The sequence below is a fragment of the Rhinichthys klamathensis genome, unplaced genomic scaffold (assembly GCF_029890125.1).
Source record: "Rhinichthys klamathensis goyatoka isolate OS25496 unplaced genomic scaffold, OSU_Roscu_1.1 h1tg000360l_1, whole genome shotgun sequence".
Classification (NCBI taxonomy): domain Eukaryota; kingdom Metazoa; phylum Chordata; class Actinopteri; order Cypriniformes; family Leuciscidae; genus Rhinichthys; species Rhinichthys klamathensis.
The window spans coordinates 225,571-249,171 of record NW_026606869.1 but is presented as its reverse complement, the minus strand read 5'-3'; the positions used below and the strand labels follow the sequence as shown (position 1 = coordinate 249,171).

Here is a 23,601-nt window from a genome sequence, read left to right as displayed (position 1 = left end):
TTTATGCACCAAAGAAGAAAGTCATGCAGGTTTGGAATGACATGAGGGTGAGTAAATGATGATGATAACATTTTTGGTTGAACAGTCCCTTTAAAACAAGTAGCACTTCACTGAATCCACACCAACGATGCTGTTTTTTTCACATTTTTGTGCCAGTTTAAGTTTTAATTAGGGTTGGTGGTAGCTTATTGGTTAATGATCTGGGCTGCTGACATATAAATCTAAAAAAAAAGGTGACCCAGGTGGCAGATTTACAGCGATCACAATCCTGGTACTCATAGAGTATATTGGGCTCCTCATCTGAATAAAATAACTGCAAAAACTATCCAATTTTCTGCAAGCCAAGATGTGTAATATGTTAGAATCAAGAGAGTTGCACACACACAACCATGCAATTCTAGAGCTAAACGGGAAACGGAAACCAAGTGGACAGGATGAGCAGCCCCACCAAACAAACGATACAACAATAAGTGAAATCTAGAGGGAATATATGTTCCTAATGATTCATTTATTTGTTACACATATCGTTGTGAGAGGGAAGGGATGGGTCAAGCTGATTTGAGGAAGAAAAACAGAGATATTTATCTGATTCCTTACTACTCTTGACCAATCCCATTATTATTATTATACTGAATTTTCAGAGATGGCGCTATATATACAGATAAACACAACTAAATAAAGATACTGTAACAAATGCATTGTGTACACGTTTCCATTTAAGTCTACTAAACGAAACGAAACTTAAGCAGTGGTTTTGTTAAGTGTAAATGTGTAATCAGAAGAAATCCATTAATAAGCTATTAATTATTTACTTGCTTTGATTTAATTAAGTTTCTAGCTACAGACGAATGTATATTAATGAGTTCAAATAAAACAGAAACATCGACTTCAGGTCTGTAATTGGTTTTAACAATACAGCACTGAATGTTTTCTCTCTGTGTGCATGAGAATGTATTTAGAGGGGTCTGAGTTCAATATGAATCATCAAAAACAAGAAATGATTTCATAGTGATGTCATATGCTCCTGCAGGGAAAATAGTGATGTCATACAAATAGATGTAAATATAGAAAAAATGTGATTAAGAGTAAAGAGAAAATAGGCATAAGTGCATCCCAAAATGTGTGGAATGTTGGACACTTCACGCACTCAACTGTCGCACATTTCCTCCTTGGAACCTTTCACAGGTGAGAGTGTGTTGGTTTGTGTTTTTAAATGCATTTAATCAATATTACAGGTTTTAACTATGGTACTTTTTAATGTTTTTACTTTAGACTTTTTAATGTTGTGTTAGCTGACGCTGTGACCCATGGTAACAGCCACGAATGAGACATCTATGCATATATATATATATGACTAAAACGCCCTATCAAACAACTAGAGACGCCATAGCAGAAACCATTCAGAACACCTAATACTGAGAATGGTTTCAGGCTAACTATAACGCTGAATTTTTCACCTAGTTACAGACAATTTCAGCTTTAAACACAATCGTACACACATACTGTAGCTTTACAAACACAGACTGCAAACATTCACACAATGCAGTATCTATAAATGCCATGTCTGCACTACCTTTATCTGGATGGACATTTAAAATGTGCCTGCCATTCTACTGGAAAAGCCTAGAGGCGTTTTCTGTTTTTTTCTCTTTTTTTAGCAAACTACTCTTCCATCCTCTCCCTCTTTCATTCTCTAGGTATTTTTTTATCACTGCAAAAAATAGAGATGACATGTTTATAATATTATTCAATACAATACACAGAATGTAATCAACAATATGTTCAATGTCTTCCTTCTCTAGGTATTTTTTCCTTCTCTAGGTATCATGGATGCCTGTTGAAGACAATGACGTAATCAGGATGGGTGTGACCTGGTTGCTATAGCGACAGCCTCATCTAGCGTTGCTGTAACCGAGATTGAATATAAAAACAGCCTGAACTCTGTATCATGGCACCCGGAGCCTAATCTAACGACACAGCGGGGTTTCCATATCAGCATTACTATGAAGCAGACAGACCACCTGCCAGCCCTCATCCCAAAACAGATGCCTCTCCTCTCTTTGTCCCACCAGCGCAGAGACCGAGAGGAAGCTGAGGCTTCATGTAAAACGGAAAACCTAAAATATATGGCATAAAATACGCAAATCAAACATGGCGTTGTGAGATAAATACCATAAAATGCAGTTTTACACAGACAAACACGAAATCTGTACCCTGTCCTCTCCAGCTGCTCCAGGTGCACTTCCCTTTATCCATGTCTTCCCCTCCTCTGTCGCTTCTCTCGCTGCTGTCGTCTTTCTTTTTTCCCTCTCGCTGATCTTGTGTATTCCCGAGACCCACTATCTCACACGTCCGAACGGCATGAATGGCCAGAAAAGAGAGAAGAGAGCAGGGGAGAGGGACGCTACAGCTACTCAGTAAGGAAACAGGCAGAGAAAGAGAAAGAGAAGGAGAAGGAGAAGGAGAAGAAGAGGTGGCGCTCTGCTGGATGAAACAGTAAACACTGCAGCCTCCTCCACCGCAGAGAGCGGATCGTACCATATGCAGCGCCCGGGGCGAGATGGGGGGATTCAGATCAAAGAGGCCCCACCCTACCCAACAAAGCTCATCCATAAACATATGGTCATGTGACCTCAGTGGTATTGTTGTCGGCAAAAAATGGGTGGAGTCTGATGGGTCATTTATTTCTTGGTAGGCTATCCGCAAACAGGTATTATTTTATTGCATTATGACTTAACCTATAGACCATTTTTTCAGAGCAGCGCCACGGTATGAAAGCGAGGCTGTGAGGGATTGACTTGCCATGTTTTCAGTGGCATCCGCTGTAAAAAGCTCCTAGATCACTTAATATGATTTTCCACAGCTCATATAGATCTTATTCACAGCAATTTTTTTTTATTTTAACGGGAATGAAAGCGAGGCTGTGAGGGATAGAAACATAGATATACATAGTGGCTGTTTCTATGGGCCGTAAGCCGTCCGCCATGTTGGAACGGTCAAAGCACTGAAAGCAGGCCCATGAACACTCGAGAGCAAGTTGACTGAGCGTCCAACCGTAGTTAGATCTAAGTAGAAATTTCAGTAGACAAATAACTTAAAGGAGAACTCCGGCGCAAAATGAACCTTTGGTCTAATAAAACATTGGTACCTAGTCAACCGTTCTCTGAGATTTGTTTTCATGATAATCGAATGTAAAGAGTTTTATCTCTAAAAACTGTTTAGCGTATAACGCTAGTAATGGGGGCATTTAATAAGTAAAAAGAAATCGCTAGTTTATACCACTAACAAGACTCAAAATAGCCCCACACTAACACAGTAACATAATGAGGGTCCCTACATGCAAAACGAAGCATTGAGAACTTTGTAAGTGTACAGACCGTTTAATAAGAAGATATTTTATGAAGACAGTCCACTTCGTGTATACAGACAGCAGCCATCTTTGGAAAACAGACTCGACTAATCAAACCACGAACGCCATTCATACAGTTCAGAAGTTCACTGAACTTCATACAGTTCAGCTCACTTAGAACGTCGTTCGTGGTTTGACTAGTTGAGACTGTTTTCCAAAGATGGATCCTGTCTGTATACACGAAGTGGACTGTCTTTATCTTTATCTTCTTATTAAACGGTCTGTACACTTACAAAGTTCTCAATGCTTCGTTTTGCATGTAGGGATCCTCATTATGTTACTGTGTTAGTGTGGGGCTATTTTGAGTCTTGTTAGTGGTATAAACTAGCGATTTCTTTTTACTTAATAGATGCCCCCATTACTAGCGTTATACGCTAAACAGTTTTTAGAGATACAACTCTTTACATTCGATTATCATGAAAACAAATCTCAGAGAACGGTTGACTAGGTACCAATGTTTTATTAGACCAAAGGTTCATTTTGTACCGGAGTTCTCCTTTAAGTTAAAGTTCATGAAAACTTGAAGCTTTCTACAGCTTTTTACAGCAGATGCCATTGAAAACACGGCAAGTCTATCCCTCACAGCCTCGCTTTCATTCCAGTTAAAGGCACACTATGCAAGAATTGTACCTTAATATAACAGCTTCAAAGTCATTTCGGTGGTAAACAAACTCATAGTAGGGCGAATCATCCTGGTAGTAAAGCTTGGGGGGACGCCGCTGGAAAAACTAGCAATGCAAGTTTGAGAGGAGCGCCCCCGACAAATCTGCGAGAATCACGACATGCTTTACGGCAACGACGTCACACACATCAACCACAGCATGAAGCACGAAGACACTTGCGCGCTTTTCAGACGTGATACTCGACGATGGAAAAAGCAAAGAAAACGCGGTCGGAAGAGACAAGGAAAAGAGAATGAGCCTCTCTGCTCAACCCGTAAATAAATGCATCGATCCGCAAGTTTTGTTTGAGTTCTTTAATGGTCTAGTGGTAGATCTTTTGCCAAGCGTGTCAGAGGTTACAGGTTCTAAGTTTTTTCTCTCTCATCAAAACTGAATATGTTCATCAGTGGTTACAGTCTATATCAAGCAGGGACACGTTTTTGTGCATTTTATTTTGTGATTTCACCGGAATGAATAGAGAGTCTCCGCAACGGCAATAGATTGAAGAGCGCGTCCGAGGGAAGACTGCGCGCGCGCCGCCACAAGAGACACTATGTATCCATGACACTGATAGCAGCGGACACGAGCGCTCAGCTTGAGTTCAAAAACACATTTTGCAAAAAATGCACTCTATGCAAGATTTGTACCTTAATATAACAGCTTCAAAGGAGTATCAGGCTGTGAGTGCAGAGACCAGTCTATGGCAGAGACGCTCTGCGTGAGTGGTATTTACGACAGTAACATTAAATGCAAGTACTCCATAGCGACTCTAGGGGTCGCTGTTTGACAAAAACGGAATTCCTGCATAGTGTGCCTTTAAAAATCAAAGATGGCGCTATAGTGAATAAGGTCTGAAGCTTTGTTTCCGCCACTGAATAAAAAAAAATAAAAAAGGTAACTGCGAGTTTAACGTTAGTTTATATCCCGCAATTCGACTTTAAAACTCACAATTCCGTTGCAGAAACAAGCTTCCATACTTAGAACATTGCAGGCTAACTCATTAAAAAGTCCTTACAGACTGAGTTACAAATAATAATAGAGCTACATTCTCATTACAACAGAGAAACAAAAAGTGAATTTTTTCCAGAAGGTTTGGTATTCGACGATTTCAGTGTTATTCATTTTCATCATCGTCTTCTGTTTCCCATAGGCCATAGCATCTTCCCACAAAGCGCTCACCAGGATAACAGTTTAAGCTCCCTGCCTCCCGTGTTACTATGGCAACAGGCTGATCTGGTGATCCAGATCAGATTGTCTCAGTCAGAATTGCAGTGTAATAGTTGTTTTAATGGTTTAAAATCACCACATTAAAAACACCCCGCCCATTCACATGACGATATACTTCACCACTATAGAGCAGTCTGTTGGTAATGTTCAAATAAAGTATTTCAATTAAAAAACCTAAAGCTTTGTTACATAAAACTGCAGTCTCTACCGCCCTCTGCAGGGGATCTACGGGAGAGCTGCAGAAAAGGCGTTGACCTCTTTTTCCAACATTCCAGAACCTTCAGTTTCACTCACCAGACATTGAATGGAATGTGTGTGTGTGTGTGTGTGTGTGTGTGTAAACGCAATTCACAACATCAGATATACACGAGTATGTTATACAACCTAATATATTATACCTTTAATATAAGAAATCAATGAATAAACGAAGCAACGTATAGCAAATTAATTAATATGTTATATCAACTGCTGTTTCTTCGTCAAAATGATGAGGAAAAACATGCTTGTATCATCATATGTGCATGCACTGCCCCCATTTTACAAGAGAGTTATATAAAAATACTATATAAAAATACAACAAGCTATAAAGTCTGCTTTTCTGGAGAGAACAACTTGATCCAAAACACATTAATTTGTTTTAATGTTCATTCCTCCCATCGCTGTCACGATTGCATGGCTCTCAGGTTCACGCAAACACTTGAGAGGTGGACTGACTCCAGAGATGAGCATGTTTAGAGATGTGTGTTCTGGTTCTGGAGTCAACAAGTTCATAAACCCAACAGAATATAATTTCACCTCCTGCCATAAATATCCAAATGAAGGCTTGCAATTTTATTCATTAAGAATATGAGCAACAGCAGTACACTTCATGTTGTTTAGAATTTAACTCACAAAAGTTAATAATGATCAATACCACACCATAGGAGCTGTAATATCTTTTTGGGTCAGGGTACACTAGAGCTTTTCTGCTGGCTCTTTGTTATTGAGAAGTTATGTAAATAAGCCACACAGCAGTTGTTTAAACCCACCACTAGAGGGAGATTATCCCCTAATTCAGACTCAATGACCCAGTCTGTGGCTGTGCCTGCCTGGCCAGTCAATGACTTCACAAACAAGGCACTTCACATTGAAACTGGGTTCATATCGCTTTCAAAGGACAATGTTGTCATATCTGATGATCTAGACATAAACAATAAATAAATCAAGCGAGCTTTAGTTATAAACAAGCATTTAATGGCTACAATGCATATTTATGGATGGAAAATGGGAATTTATTTATTCTAGTCTAATCGTTAACCTATGCTGCCTTCAAAATAATAGATTAATAGATTAAGGCATTTTAGTAGACAAGCTGTTACACAAATGTGTGATGTTATTTAATGCCTTTCAAAAAGACTGCATTTTTGTGCTTTTGAAAACAGCCATTGTCTGCACCATCTAATCAAATTAGTCCTTGAAACATAAGCAGGCTTTTCTATTTAAACTTTTATGGATAACACCAGCTGTGACAATTATCTCCTCATCACTGCATCCTCTGAGCACTGTAGTATTATCAACTGATGGCATTACACATTCAAAGAGTTGATAAAGAATCAGATCAGTGAGATGAATTACACAGGGAATCAAGGAACCCATGATTTAAATGAATATTTTGGGTTCAATACAATCAAAATTAAGGATCATTTTGGTTACAAAAATGACAGAAAATGTCTCTAATGCTGTAAATATAAGTACAATACAGCATTTCAGATGAATTTAGACTATAACTCACCGTTTTGAACTATTCTTTGACAGAACAAGCACATACGAGTCAATCGTTTTAGGGAATAGGCAATACATTGGCCAGATGGCCACGTCCTACATGTGTTTGATTCACTAGAGTCGGCTTATAAGAGTCCTTTGTTTGTCAATCAGACTACATTATTTAGCGGTTCATGTTTATTTGATTGCATTGCATTCAATACAGACTGTGAATTCACATTCACAACTCTTTTGTCTGGCATGACTGTTTTCGATAATGAAAAAGATTATGCGAATTAGCTTATGCTTTAAGTGTCACACCCCCCTTTTTTGAATAAACATGAAAATGCACATTTCGAACTTAAATGGTTGTAATTCAAGAATGCTTTGGAATATATATGTAAGATTGGTCTTGTTTTAAAGAAGACATTTGGCAGATTTTTGTAGATGTGAAATAAATTAAGAAAGTGAAACAAAGAAAAGGTTATAGAAAATTGAGTTTATGAAAATGTAAAAATTATATAAAATATATATTTTCAAAACCTGGTGGATTCTAAAATTGCAAGAAAATCAAAGCCAAAACTCTAAACAAGTTGTGTTTCAAATTTTAGGTTGATATCTCAAAAAGTGAGCTTTCAGTCAGATTTTGTTTGGGCGCAGTACCAAACTTTTTCACTAGGTCACAACCAGACTCCATTACTGCCCATATAAGGGCGCCTCCATTTCCACAATGTGGTTTGAGTGATCTGTTCCATTATTTCCACAATTTTCATACAATTTATGAAGTAGGCATCCTATTCAGAAGTAGTATGGGAAGTTTGGCATATTTTGATATGAATTCAACCTCTAATAAACACATAAAAATAACACGTATGTATGTGCGTTATAGCTTGCTGCCACATCACAAATGGTGAATCTATTATTTTATTCTTTATATTTAAAAAATGTTCAGACCTTTTTTTCTTACAAAAATTGAATGGATGTTATCTTTTGAACTATTGGCATGAAAACAAACTGAGATTTCTACCATTCTTTCATGATTTTTATGTTCATCCCTATTTCAAAATAAAGGCTTAGGAATATGAAAATATTCTTGTTGCAAATTGATAGATTAAATTTGCTACTCTGTGATTTATTTTGAAAATATGTCACCAAATATGAAAACTAGAGATTGTATATTTCAAATGATATATAGTTTGTCAATATTAGTTTAGATTTAGTATAGGATATTACTGTTTTAAATATGTAATGGCTATGGGCCCACCGGTGGGCCGGTGACACTTAAGGGGTTTTACCTTAATTCTGAATTACCTAAATTATGTAAACTACCTCTCGTGTAAGCCATTATGGTGATATACTGCATCATAGGATCTATTAAAAAATATTTTTTTGTAATGAATGTGTTTAGAGATGCCATTTGGTGATAAACAGGATATGAGCTGGTACTCCTACATCATCACTTCATCAGCTCAGGACACTCACCACCTCTCATCACAGCTGTCAGGCATCAGTGGATGTTCTCTGTCACAGCGTTAATGTTAGCTGGCTTCCAAACCTGCAATCCTACAGAGCTCTCAACCTATAGGATCTCAACCTTTTTGACTCCAAGGCCTCCCATTGTCACAACACAATATTCGAAGGACCCCCATATTGGCAAATATATTTTCTCTGGCATTTATGCTGTAATTATGATTGTTTTAAAACCTACTTATTAACAGAAAATGATATATTAACTCTTTCCCCGCCACTGACGGAATTTGGCGGAGAAAGAATTAAAGTAATTGAACTTGAATTTATCTAGTGATATGACAAAGTTCAATATTCGGATGCTAAAAAATAAAAAATGTGTTTATTGGGGGGTGGGGGGTATGAATATTAAATATTGTTTTGCTTTACATTTTGGATTTTTTTGCGTTGTGTTTTTTGCATTTTAATTCTAAAAGCACCCATAGTTATAAAGCAATGTTAGGATCTGAAATTAATTTTGTGTCCACAAATATTTTTTACATGAAACTCTATTAATTATGCATGCATTATTTGTATTTAAAAATGCCTTATCATTACCAATTTAATATCATTATATTATTTAAATGATGCTAAAACAACACTGCTTGGAGGAAGAATAAGCGCAGAGCATCTTACCTTTCTGTCTGCTGAAGCTATGGAGTAACAAGGACAGATCAGCCTCTTTCTCTGTGGTAGAACTCACAATACTGCTTTTGCTTTTATTCTCCTTCTCCTGACCGGAGTTCTGCTCCGGAGTCACTGTAGACGTTCCCATTACTGCAGGCCTGGGTTTGGTGGACCAGCTGTCCTCTGGTTGTGGCTTGGGCTTCTCAACAGGCACTGCTTTCTCCTTTTCCTTCTCTTTTTCTTTCTCTGTTTCTCGCAGGGTGTTGGCTGGGGGGTCGGTGAAGGGAGAGGCCGGAGGGGAGGAGGTTGTGATGGGCTTCGAGGATGTGACGCTTGTGGTCAGGGGAGATGATGTTTCAGGAGGTTTTGGGGCAGAATATTCCTGCTCCCTCTTGGGACTTTCTTCAGAAGCCGATTCGATTAGCAGGTCGCTGTCGAGCTCCGCCTCCCTTTCCTCGCGTAACAGACTATAAAGTGGAGGGTTGCTGGATTGACCAAAGCCCACCTTGGTTCCCCCAGATGGCTCAAATGGGTTACTAACACTGACCTTGTTGGTTTGTGGCTTGTCAAATGGGTTACTAGCTTTATCAGTGGCAGATGTATAGCTGGTCTGCTCAAATGGGTTGCTTGCTGGACTGAATCCACTTTTTGTGGGCGGGGTCTTTGATGTCAAGTCGTGTATCGGCGAATCAGAATCTTCAGCCACTTGCTCAATTTCTGAATCTCCAGACTCGTCTTCACTGCCGTGAAGGTCTTGATCCCACGGGGATGAGGGTTTGGCTGAACTCTTGATGTCCTGGGCTGCAGGAAGATTGGGATGAGAGCTGATGCTGCTGGAATCTTGGGTGGAGCTCATAGACTTCATTCCTGCAGGCTGGAACAGCACATCAGATGGAGACTCGCGACCTGAAAAAGAGGATTGAGGAAAGTAACAAAATGTATGAATTTAAGAAAGACTAAAATATGACGGAACAAATATAATATCTATTATCATTTTTAAATATGTACTAAAAATATTAATTAGAGGCAAGACCATAACACTCCAGATGAGGGTTTTTTCTGTCTCTAATACCCATTTATGCCTCAGAGTACAAAAATATTATTGAGATAAAGTAATTTGTTGCAATTATGAGAAATAAACTGTTTAAAAACAGTTTTGTCAACTAACTAAATAAATACAATATATATCTGTATAAATAATTATCCAAAATATAGAACAATAGAAGAAACAATTGCAATTGAATCACAATTGAAGAAATGTCTCACTTATAACTCATGACTCTGAATTTGAAGATTAAATGTATGAATTGATTGTATTTCACTATCTATCTATCTATCTATCTATCTATCTATCTATCTATCTATCTATCTATCTATCTATCTATCTATCTATCTATCTATCTATCTATCTATCTATCTATCTATCTGTCTGTCTGTCTGTCTGTCTGTCTGTCTGTCTATCTATCTATCTATCTATCTATCTGTCTGTCTGTCTGTCTGTCTGTCATACTCTCCATTACTATGTCTGTAGAAGGCCTTGACAGAGTAGGCAATTTTTCATAAACACTTTTTGTCATTCTGGATGAAACCTCCTTCACTGCCTGATAGCAATCAATAATAGAATTGGTCTACATTTTAAAACATGTATATATATATATCTTCTGTGGAAGTCTCAGGACCAAAACATTTTTGTCCAATCATTGCATTCGGTCAGAATGCAATGATGCGATGTGTCGATGTCCTACCTGCCTGTGTCAACATATGTATTTACATTTATGCATTTACCAGACTTATTTCCATACCTCCGCGCACCCTGCTCATGCAGACATCTGACGTCAACGGCACGTTCTGAAAGGCTATGCAGAGTTGTAGACAGACATCGACATCGAAGTCATCGAACGCAAACAAACAGAGGCCGGCTTTTACAATTCCTCCTGAATCAAAACAACGAGCTTATGCTGCCTTCACGCCATGTCGTAACCGTAATTACAAGATGGCAACCAGTGAAGTTCTACCCGGAGCGGTCATGTCCTCAGACTCGGATTTATGAATTTCTCTGGCAACACTATCAACGGCAAAATGAATCTGCAGCAGTCAGGTGGTACAAGTCCGAATTGTTTACGTTCATTATTAGTTTTTTTTATTCACTTTGGTACTATTTTCACAAGTAAGTTGTACATTCTAAAAACTCTTAGTGCTAATATCGCAACAGATCATCAAAAGTGCACTTTTTTCTAACATTTTTGCACTTTTCAATTGTGTTAGTACAATACACAAAATCACAAATTATCCTTTTCACAACAAAAAATAATTGTTTCATATATATATATAAATGTTTCATTCACAGTAACTGCCTTTCATAACGCTCTTACTATCAAACTTTTTATTTGCATCTCTTCTCGTTCAGTTTACGTTTGTCTATTATTAAATCCAACTGAACTTAATGATTAATCAATTAATCATTTTGTACACCTATAGATTTCTATAGATATTGATTCCATAGACAGTTTCTATATAAAACTTTTCCGATATGAATAACCAAATGTAATAAATTATTTTTAGATAAGTGACCAGCACTATGTCCACACGAATGTGTGTTGTGTGTGTGTGTGTGTGTGTGTGTGTGTGTGTGTGTGTGTGGGTGTGGGTGAGAGAGAGAGAGAGAGAGAGAGAGAGAGAGAGAGAGAGAGAGAGAGAGAGAGAGAGAGAGAGAGAGAGAGAGAGAGAGAGAGAGAGAGAGAGAGAGAGAGAGAGAGAGAGAGAGAAATTTGCCATTTGTGAAAATAGAGCAATATAGAGTACAAGGGAGAGGAAACAGTCAATGACTGTGTGTGTAACATCAGACTGATCAGAGATGCTTTAAGGCCCAATGGAGACAGATGGCATCAAATACAGCTTTTTACATAACAGTATGCCAGATTACCATGGTAGAGACTGCCACATTACTGTAACTCACCCTTCATCTGTAAAGGTCAACTAAAGTATAGATTCAGTCATATGGTATACAGCGAGAACATATTGCCAGCAAACTCTGTTCTAGCACAACCACATGGCAGTGCCATACTTCATCACACCTTTTGATAACACACTGAATAGACACTATTACAAACACTCTGAAGGGAGAGTGGGATCTAATGCTTTCAAAGCTATCTTGCTATTGCTAGCCTCTACGAAATTGCCTACCATCCCTTTAAACTAATAAAGTTCAAACTTTTTTCTAGAGTGAGTGTTACACCTTTTCTTCAATTTGGATGAACTTTTGATTTTTGGTTGCACCTCCTATTCAGTTGGTTGAGCATCTCTTATTAAACTTTTTTCGTATATACTGCCTATAACTACCTTCAAATTTAAACTACCTAATAACTAGGCTTGACTTAACTTTGCTTTTCTAGTTAAAAATTGGTTACATGAATTCAGTTAATTCTGCATCATGTCTACATCCGGTTTGCAACCCCTATTTAAATTCACTTCAAATACAGAAATGGATTTAATATAAAGAGCATTCTCAATTAAATTAAATTAAATCTCAATCACAAGTGGGAGGGATCTACCTGTAGGGGAGTGGTTTGGGGAGTGGTTAGCTGATGAGGCTGCGCTGTCGTCCTCTGGTTCTGACAGTGTTACAGTGGGAAGACCCTGCTGACCAAAACTGAGCACGCTCTCTCTCTCGAACATGCCCCCTTGTGGAGACACTCTCACTGGCTGGGTCGTAGCAGAGTGGGATTCTGTTGTCACGGTGATCTTTACAGGACTGGCACTCTGTGGCGTTTCCATCCTACGGTACGATCGGAAATCTGCCATCTCTTCGTCTGAAGGATCCTCCACGTATGGAAACGCATGCTGCCCGCCGGCCGATCCCTGACTGTTCTTCACCTTCGTTTCTTCAGATCCAAGAGGGCTCTTCTCCAAATAGCGACCCAGATCGAAGGGGTCATGGCTGGATTCCTTACTTTCCTTTTCATGAATCTTAGACTTGAAGTCCTGGATGTCATCTTCATCTTCGTCCTCATCCTCTTCGTCATCTCCATAGCCAGACATTGGAGGCTGCTGCTTGTTTTTGGCATTGCCCACACTACCAAAATCACAGAGATCATCCCCCATGTCCATGTAGCTGTAATGGTCAGTCTTGTGTGAGCCCTGCAGGGCTGTCTGATGGTCTGAGGGGTCACCTGGGGTCATGCCGATTCCAGAGTCGGTTCCAGTGGGAGCAGGTGGAGAACGGTTGCCCTCAGAGGAGAAGAGAGAGGCACCATCATTAAAAGGATTGGAGGAGGACTTTGAGGACAGAAGAGAGGTGTACAGATCACCCTCTCCTGGCGATGACTTCATAAACATGTCAGACAGAGAGTCATCTAGAGAAAGAAAAAGACAAGAAATGTTATTAGTAATGGAAATCCATATCTGTCTGGATTGAAATTATTTTTCAAGGATGTTTGTTTCCATTATTGGTTCAAAATGAGTGCATTTTTCTGCTGATACAAATAAAAACACTATATTAATGTACTAATGCCCGGTTTAACAGACAAGGCGTAAGCCTAGTCACAGACTAAAATGCGTGTTTGAGCTGTCTTAACTTATCTTAAATATCTTAAAATATGTCAGTGCCATTGTTTTGTCTCACAATGCACAACAGTTATGTTTTTTTTTTCTAAGGCACATTTAAAAAAGCTACTTAAACGTCCCTATTGAACTAAGGGCTAAGCCTAGCTTTATCTAAACTCTGTCTGTGAAACCGGGCCTAAGTGTTTGGAAAATTAAATCAGTGCAACTGTAGGATGTTTGTTCATATGATAATATGCATTCAAAGATACAAATTTCGAACAGTTTTGTTGTAGTAAACACATATTCAGACCCAAAATACTTTCCAGGGAAAAAATAATATGACCAATGACCATGCTTTAGTTCCTTTCAAAATACAGCAGTAAATGATAATCAATATATATAATCAACTTGCCAGAAAAAAATGTGGTTTCAAGATAATATTATATGTTACGTTTTAAGATAATTTTAAATATAATAGTTAGAATTATGCCACCATGCTTCATTTTAAATTAATGCTTTTTGTCAAAAAGCAAAAATACATGATTTGGTACTTGGATTTCCAATCTAGTAATCCTGTGCCATTTGGGTGGGACAAAATGACAAAAACCATAAAAAAAAACACCAGAGAAAAGTGATGTCCATTGTAATGAATACAGGGTCTGAATGGCTTAATCATAATTTAGTATATTTGTTTAGTTCAAAGTTTATTTGCATTCATTCTGTAGAATTCACGAAACGCCAAAATACATCAAATATGTTAGAAGAGCACTTCATATAACACTTAAAGGGGTGGTATAATGCCCCTTTTTACAATGTAAAATAAGTCTATGTTGTCCCCAGAGTGTGTATGTGAAGTTTTAGCTCAAAATACCCCACAGATAATTTTTTACAGCATGTTAAAATGTTCCCTTTTTGAGGGTCAGTAAAAATGCGTCGTTTTGTGTGTCCCTTTAAATGCAAATGAGCTGCTGCTCCCGACACAGAGGCGGAGCTTCAAGAGCTTGTGTGTTAGTGTGTGTGTGTGTGTGTGTGTGTGTGTGTGTGTGTGTGTGTGTGTGTGTGTGTGTGTGTGTGTGTGTTAGCAGCTCCGATTACCTCACACAGACAAGCACTAAAATGTCAGAAACTAAAATGCCTTTCATGTTTAAACTGCAGTCGGACAATGATGGAGACTCAAGAAGAAGTGACAACATGTAGAATACAACAGGACGTTTCTGAATGGTTAGTTGATGAATTTATGTTGCTGATGTGGATCTTCAAGTCTTTAATTAGCATATTCTGTCATGATAATCTATAAAATCACTTGTGTGGGAACTGTTGTAAGATTCCTACAGAGTGACATGCTATTGCATTTGTGTTTCGTACTGTATTGCATGTGAAAAGACGGATGCGACAGCTTGAGCAGACTCACAAATGTGCTGGACTACAACAACTCTTCGTCTTCTCAATATGGACTGCTTGTTCCCAGGGGCGGGGTTTATGTAAATTTTTGGGTTAGTGATGTCACTAACCCGGGACATCAAGGAATGCCTTGTTGTCCCTATACCAGCTGTTTGTAGTCCTTAAAAAACGATTTCTTTAAAAGCAAATATCTTCCTTTGCTTTGAACTTTGAGCATTGTAACTTTGCAGATGTTGTTTATGCTCAAACAGCTACATTACACACTAACTAAAGTTAGACAAGTTAAATCATAATCAACCAACCCTTTAAAGCACATAAATGAACATAAAGCCCCTCAGTTACAGACATAGACTCAGCCATGTTCAGCGGTTAGAGGTCAGATTTACTACATTTAGATATGTAGATACTCATGGAGGTTTAGAGTATATTTGTGCATCTGTACTCAAAAATAGATTTTTTTTTTGGAAAAAGACAATAGACCAAGACACAGCCCTACACAAAGATATTAGGCAAAGGACAGAGTGCAAGAGAGCTGAAAAAGAATCAATGCAGAGAATCAACATGAAAGTCAATTCTTTTTCCTGTAAATCTGATTCCCACTGGACTGAGAGAAAGAGCAGATAGGAAGTTTGAACATGTAGTGACATTCAGACTGGTTGGGCACTGTTAACCCCACACAACCCTCTGAGACACAGCTGTAAACATCTGCTCTCTCTGTGAAATCAGCCGAGTCTTAAGAGGATTAATGAAAATTGACAATGAACCCTGTGACTGTTAAATCTACAATAACAAGTACACACTTCTATTATATGCCCATCACCCTGCGCTAAAATTACAGTAGGAAATAACATCATAATGGACCAATGGCAGACCGCAGTTTGAAGAAGGGAATGATGCGATTTCAAAACCTACAGCCTATATTAGATGAAAAGATTGAATGAAAATGAGAAATGTTGTCTTGGCAATGTACTGAAATAAGTTCAAGTCCTAAAATTACTAAAACTGAAATAAAAATAAATTAAAGCTAAATAAAAATGTTACAGTATGTGTCAGAAGACACACCTCAACATACATTTATTTTCAATATTTCTCTTGCTTCATCCGCTAATTTTGATAGGTTGTTTTTACACTGAACTTGCCACACCGCTTTATGGAATTGCCTTCTCCATTTTTGTTTGTGTGTTAAATGTGTTAATATCAGACAGATTGACAATGTGAGTGTCTTGCCAACACATAACAGCAGAAAAACAGAATGAGGTAAATGGAGGACCTGCTCTCTCTCTTTTAACAGAATGCAAGAGTGATTGCCCGTGTTTAAACACCTTTGATTTTGGAAATTTTTTCCCTATTCTTTTTAGCCACAGATATTTGAAACATTCTTCAATACGGAGTTCTAAGCAACAGACCAAAACAACCACACAATCTTTCAAAGTGACAAAGACAAATTTTGTTTTATGGGTGTGCCTGAATTCAGTATACCATACTAAATTTACTATTTCGGCCATGTCTCTTTAAGTGTAGTATGCTATTCTGAATTCAGCCAGTGATTCATGCTGCATCTCAATTTGCCTTATACTACACCCTAAAAGTATGTATACTCTTTTTGTAATTTTTTTTTAAGTGTGTAGCAGAAAAGTAGAAAAGCTTTGGGACATACTATTTCATAAAATTGCATCTTTAATGGGAGCTCTGTCATATTTAGATGCATCCTGTCACCGTAAACTAGCCTGTCAATCATTTTCTCACAATTAACATCCTCCACATTTCATTTAATTTAATGTCCTACTATATTGGAGAGAAAATAACAGTAGCATGATGATCTGCCAGTCGTGGGTCTTTCATGCAGGGATCTCTCCTCATATTTTTGCATAATGATGCATTTAAAAGTTAATGGCCAAACGGATCTTTATAAAAGTTCACATTGTTGTTGCAGATGAAATATAACACAGATAACATGAAATAAATATTTTTTATCAGGTTAAATGTTTGAGTATTAGTCACTCACCCCTTTATCTAAACCTCTCTACTTAACCGTCAGTCGCCCACATTCACCATTTTCATGGTTCTTTAACACTTTTTATTCATGTTTGTATAGTTTTGAACTGAATCCTCCTCCAAAGCACAATGGGTTGTGGACAATATTAGCCGTTAGTGTGTAAGGATCCACACTTCAAAAATAGTAGACCATCCGGGGACTTTTGGCATACTCTTTTCAATATACTATGCTTTGGGACTTATTCTAATCCCACATACTATTTAGGATGGATACTATGCACATTGGGACGCAGGGTCAATTATGTCATTAGCAATGCTTGCTGGGAGTAGGCCACTGCTGAGCTTTTTTGGCAGGACTCACATTTCCATGGTAACAGCGACTTCTCTGATTGGTGGAGGATCATGAGTAGCTTAGTTACTAATGAAAGGGACAGTTTACTGTCATCATTTAATAAACCTCATGTCATTCCAAACCTGTGACTTTCTTTCTTCTGTGGAATAGAAGATATTGTAAGAAAGAAAATGTCTCGGTGTGTAGTTGTCAATACAGAAAGTAATCTTCTGGACTGAATAAAGTACAGGCTTGGATTTTGGAATGACATGAAGGTGAGTAAACAACAGAATTTTTTTATAAACAATTAACATGGCACGGCTCCAGAATACTTAGTTGAGCTTATTAAGCCTTATAATTCAAAAGTAAGGCTTAGATCCTCAAATAAACTCCTGTTAACTATTCCCAGAGTGCGTCTTAAAGGGTAAAAAAAAAAACGATATAAATACGGTTCGTTTTCTCACAAACCGCTCGTTTTGTGTCTTAGGCCATCATTGTGTACTTACATTTACGAGTCATTAAATCATGTTTAATTTGGACTTCTCTGTGCATGCTCTTTGAGGAAGTGACCATAGACCTGCATTATATGACTGACAGACAAGAACGGTTTGACCTAAAAATATCAAAATTAACTACTGCGGAAACAAAGACACCTACATCTTGGATGCCCTTGAGGTAAGCTAAAACATACCAAAAATTAATTTCAAAGTGAACTATCCCTTTAAATTGAAGGGTGATTGTGCTTTCGCTGTCACTGGTCCAAGATTATGGAATAAACTGCCCTTCGTTGTTAGATCTTCCCCAACTTTAAATATCTTTAAGTACCGTCTAAAGTCACACCTGTTCTCTCTCGCATTTTACTTCATTATTTTAATGGGTGTTGTATTGGTTGTTGTTCTGTTGTCATTTTTTATTGTATTTACTCTTTTTATCTTATGTTTTATATTATTTGCACTGTACAGCAGTTTGGAGTTACTGTGTAGCCTGGAAGGTGCTTTATAAATAAATAAATACAAATACAAAAAATGTAATTCATTAAAAACGAGGCTGAAATCACATTGACTTTTATGCCACCATTTACCAACCTCAAAATTCTAGGTAGGTCTGTCTTGAAAGGTTTAAACAATCAATTTCTCAATGGAGAAATAGTGTCGCGCTCTATTCGAGTGGTCCTTGTATGCTGACCGCCTTTGGCTGAAAGTGACAGAAGGAATGCTCTTTTCACATTCACCCTGCACTGTTTGTTGATCTCGCTCGGTCTCTCTCTCATGCCCGAGTGACTTTGTGAATGCAGACAGACAGTACACTCCAGCATTCCTCCTCGTCTAGGCCTTTTCCCTCAGCGTATTAGACAGGCAGACAGAGAGAGATAGACAACTAGGGGGAGAGAGACCGTCAAAAGTGGATTACGCTGGACATATTGACATGTGTGAGTGATGTTACTGATGGTACAATCAGAGTATGGGTTTTATGTTGTGTTGAGCTGCTCACCATGTGGACAGATCTTTTTCCAGCTTTTTTAAAGAGCTGTAAGCTCACTGACTTGGCTACTGTAAAAAAGACTGAGCTATGTCTCACTCTCACTCAGCCTATAAATAGACCTCCCTCTGTTTGTTTAAAAAGGGAGAATGCTAAAGACAGAGCCAACTACAGCCCAAACCAACATGAAAGACAGGAAGAGAGAGAGAGAGAGAGAGAGAGAGAGAGAGAGAGAGAGAGAGAGAGAGAGAGAGAGAGAGAGAGAGAGAGCGCAAGAGAGAGAGAGAGCGCAAGAGAGAGCGCAAGAGAGAGCGCAAGAGAGAGGGAGGGAAGAAACAAGAACCTCACCATAGCTAGAGTGTGAAAGAGGGAAAGAGAGAGAAAGAGTCTTTGTGTGAGTGCATTTGAATGCCTTCAAGAGAATATGCGTAATTGGGCTTGCGTCCATGAGAGGAGGAAAGACTTTGTCTGCATTTTCCCAGGTTCTCTTAAAGTCATTGACAAACATTCTTCCAGTAATGTTAATCAAATGTTTGTTCATAGTTATCTGGTCTTAATGATGTCCTCAAACCGGTAGGATGAAAACATTATTTGTACATCGGTCATGAAACAGTCATCTGACGTTTTTTAAACATTACTTTTTCATTTTTGTTTTCAAACAAGAAAATACATGGACATTTTGAACGTTCTGAGGACATAATGTTTCCATAACTTAACGGGAACAATCTCAAAATGTTCTTTGAACATATTTTTGTCAGCTGGATTTGTGTATGCGCGACTGTGTGTGTGTGTTAAAGCTAACCATGCAGTGCATGGGGGGAGCTGAGGGATTTCAGGCCCCAGCTCATGAATATTTGAGCATGTGAGAGAAACTGTGTATACGCATAGGCGTATGTGTGTGTATGTGCATGCCCAGTTTCCCCCAGAGGTGCAAAGTCCAGGTTCAGAGACCTCAGTATTTTGTTCCAATCACCTGGATTTGCTAATTAGCACAGTTTTTCAGCCAGGAGATAGAACTAATTAGTGAAATCAGCTGGCTGAGTCAATGGGTGGAATAAATATATGGCAGGACTTTTACTTTCTGACCCCTGGACTTTACACCTCTGGTTCCCCATAGCTAATAATAGCACTCTGAGCCATAATGGCGGCTCAATCAGACTCTTAATGGATCGAAGAGCACCTGCAGAAGCAGAAACTGACAATTAGCAACAAGAAAAAGCAGTGAAACGCTCTGATGGCTTTCTATGAAAGTTTGAAATGTGTGAGAGTGTATTTCACTGTATGTACTTTACTGCTATGTGCGTGATAGGCTACGCTCTGAGAGGGTTTCTATAGATACGTTGCTACTTTATCTGTCACATTGATCCAGAGAAACACTAAAAGCACATTTAACACTGCAGGATGAGGCACAATTTAAGTACCACTTTGAGTGCTTGGATGCCTGCCTCCGAACCTGCAATCATGTACACTCACCGGCCACTTTATTAGGTACACCTGTCCAACTGCTCGTTAACACTTAATTTCTAAGCAGCCAATCACATGGCGGCAACTCAGTGCATTTAGGCATGTAGACATGGTCAAGACAATCTCCTGCAGTTCAAACCGAGCATCAGTATGGGGAAGAAAGTTGATTTGAGTGACTTTGAACGTGGCATGATTGTTGGTGCCAGAAGGGCTGGTCTGAGTATTTCAGAAACTGCTAATCTACTGGGATTTTCACGCACAACCATCTCTAGGGTTTACAGAGAATGGTCCGAAAAAGAAAAAACATCCAGTGAGCGGCAGTTCTGTGGGCGGAAATGCCTTGTTGATGCCAGAGGTCAGAGGAGAATGGCCAGACTGGTTCGAGCTGATAGAAGGGCAACAGTGACTGAAATAACCACTCGTTACAACCGAGGTATGCAGCAAAGCATTTGTGAAGCCACAACACGCACAACCTTGAGGCGGATGGGCTACAACAGCAGAAGACTCCACCGGGTACCACTCATCTCCACTACAAATAGGAAAAAGAGGCTACAATTTGCAAGAGCTCACCAAAATTGAACAGTTGAAGACTGGAAAAATGTTGCCTGGTCTGATGAGTCTCGATTTCTGTTGAGACATTCAGATGTTAGAGTCAGAATTTGGCGTAAACAGAATGAGAACATGGATCCATCATGCCTTGTTACCACTGTGCAGGCTGGTGGTGGTGGTGTAATGGTGTGGGGGATGTTTTCCTGGCACACTTTAGGCCCCTTAGTGCCAATTGGGCATCATTTAAATGCCACGGCCTACCTGAGCATTGTTTCTGACCATGTCCATCCCTTTATGGCCACCATGTACCCATCCTCTGATGGCTACTTCCACCATGTCACAAAGCTCTAATCATTTCAAATTGGTTTCTTGAACATGACAATGAGTTCACTGTACTAAAATGGCCTCCACAGTCACCAGATCTCAACCCAATAGAGCATCTTTGGGATGTGGTGGAACGGGAGATTCGCATCATGGATGTGCAGCCGACAAATCTGCGGCAACTGTGTGATGCCATCATGTCAATATGGACCAAACTCCCTGAGGAATGCTTCCAGCACCTTGTTGAATCTATGCCACGAAGAATTGAGGCAGTTCTGAAGGCAAAAGGGGGTCCAACCCGTTACTAGCATGGGGTACCTAATAAAGTGGCCGGTGAGTGTACACTTCCTTCTTGATATGGCAGTTCTGTGTTTTATTATTGTCCAGTATTAAATCCACATCATTGTCTGAGGTTTAGGACGCCAGACCACCTTATCTTATTAAACTCACTGTCATTATTTGTTACAGTCAGTGAGGGTTTAGTTTTAGCAGCTCAGAAATACGCAGAAAAAGAGAGAAAACTCCAGGATAATACTTTCTCGATTAAATGTTGTTCATAACATCAAAACAGCTACATAGGTTGAAACAACATGTTTAACGCAACCTTTGCTAAACATGTGTCCATAAATGTTGACATCCTGAACAAATCTGTAGCCAGAACCTTTCTTCCATTTCTTTTTGGCATTTTCAATCATGGCCAACTCTAATACTGGTATACTCAATATATAAATCTCTAAGGTAGAGATGTGCCCGAAGCCGAATACAGTGTTCGGAAAGGAAATAACGCATTACGGAGTCCCTGGCCTAAAGGGATGTGGTGATGGGAAAAAAATATGAAATGGGAGGAAAAATATATATTTCAATGCTTTTGCGTTCTCTCGCAATTATATAGTTGGATGATTATATTGTATATAATCTGACGGCAACACGGAGCCGCTATCAAAATGCGGGTTATTGAAATCGCTTTTGAATGCGCGCTCGCTTTTTACTTTCACTTTCCAATTTGCAATCACGCGTGTTCTGTGTATAAGGAGTGGAGGTGCTGAGCGCACATTTTACAAGACATTTGTCAATGGCGCTCATGATCTGTTGCGCACTAAATCATCCGACATAGTCCTGTCAGTCATCTCTCCTCACTCTCTTAATGTGATAAGTGAAATCTGTACTGTAATGTAACCGACTACCGCAGCAAGTCTAACTTCTAACCCCCTTTTAGGGGCTCCGTAGAACGCGTGATTCATTTTCCATGACTTTCCGAATTCGGATTTAGGCTTCAGGCACATCCATATTGCACTTTATGCATTAACACTGGCCAATATAGTGATCATGTTAAGACTTTTATGCAGCAACCTTTTATTACCGATGCCTTTAAAGAAATGTGCAGTGCAAATTAATTTATTCAGCAAGCAAAACTGTCATATAACAGAGGTTTATCAAGACAAAATGAGTAGGGTAGTGTGGGGAAAAAATTTAAATTCTGTATGTTCCAAACCTGTATGAATTTCTTTGTTCTGCTGTACATAAAAAAAGATATTTTGAAGACTATGGGTAGCCAAACAGTTGATGGACCCCATTGACCTCCATAGTATGGAAACAAAATACTATGGCAGTCAATGGGGTTTATCAACTGTTTGGTTACCAAATTTTTTTTTTAAATATCTTCTTTTGTGTTCAACAGAAAAAAAGAAATTCATACAGGTTTTGAACAACTTAAAGGTGCATTGCGCAACTTTTCATGTTAAAAATACCTGTTTTTCTATCCTATACATGCGGGCTGAATGAGCCCTTCTCTGCACACTGAGATTGCCTCTATAATCCTGTACAGTAAAATATATAAGAGGGATTCGGGCTCGAATTTGAGACTGGGCGTGACGTCATGCGCGTTCACGCTCACCAGGCTATGTCTCGCAGGTTTGTGTATTCGCCGGAGCCGCTATTCTCCGCATCAGCGAAGACAACTCGTGCGTCAAAGGTAGAAGATGGATTCAAAGAGAGCGGCTTGTAGTCCATTCCAAACCCCAACGCAAACTCCACATAAAGTAAAGAAAAGAAAAATGTTGTCTAGTGCCACCAAAAGGTCCAAATTGGAGTCAGACAGGCGTCGGAGTAAGACGAGAGTCAACCTCGGGAAGGCATTCAACAAATGGAGAGATCTCCGGTCTGCTCTTGGTCTCAAACGGGATCCTCAGTTGGCTTTTTTCTTGATAAAACGGTAAGATATAGCCCAGTCTCTAATGTTTGATACGGCCAATCTATGTGTGACAACAAATGACGTTGCGTAAAATGTGTAATGCGTAAGCTAGATACATGTACGATCAGAATTGGTTGCAGTTTCGCTTGTCGCCAGA

The 23,601-nt window shown here is 38.9% G+C and overlaps 1 protein-coding gene across 4 annotated transcripts in view; it reads right to left on the bottom strand.

Annotated features, from left to right (window-relative positions):
- rtn1a (reticulon 1a) overlaps positions 1–23,601 on the bottom strand; it is a 35,373-nt gene that overhangs the window by 9,806 nt on the left and 1,966 nt on the right. For 2 of the 4 annotated variants that reach the window (XM_056233148.1, XM_056233149.1), the window contains exons 2-3: positions 12,723–13,523; positions 9,181–10,077 (exon numbers count right to left, since the gene is read on the bottom strand). In XM_056233148.1, the coding sequence (XP_056089123.1) occupies positions 9,181–10,077; positions 12,723–13,523 (1,698 nt within the window). Of the gene's footprint in view, positions 1–2,213; positions 2,448–9,180; positions 10,078–12,722; positions 13,524–23,601 lie in introns of those variants that run through there. The other 2 variants (XM_056233150.1, XM_056233151.1) reach the window with 2 other exon arrangements.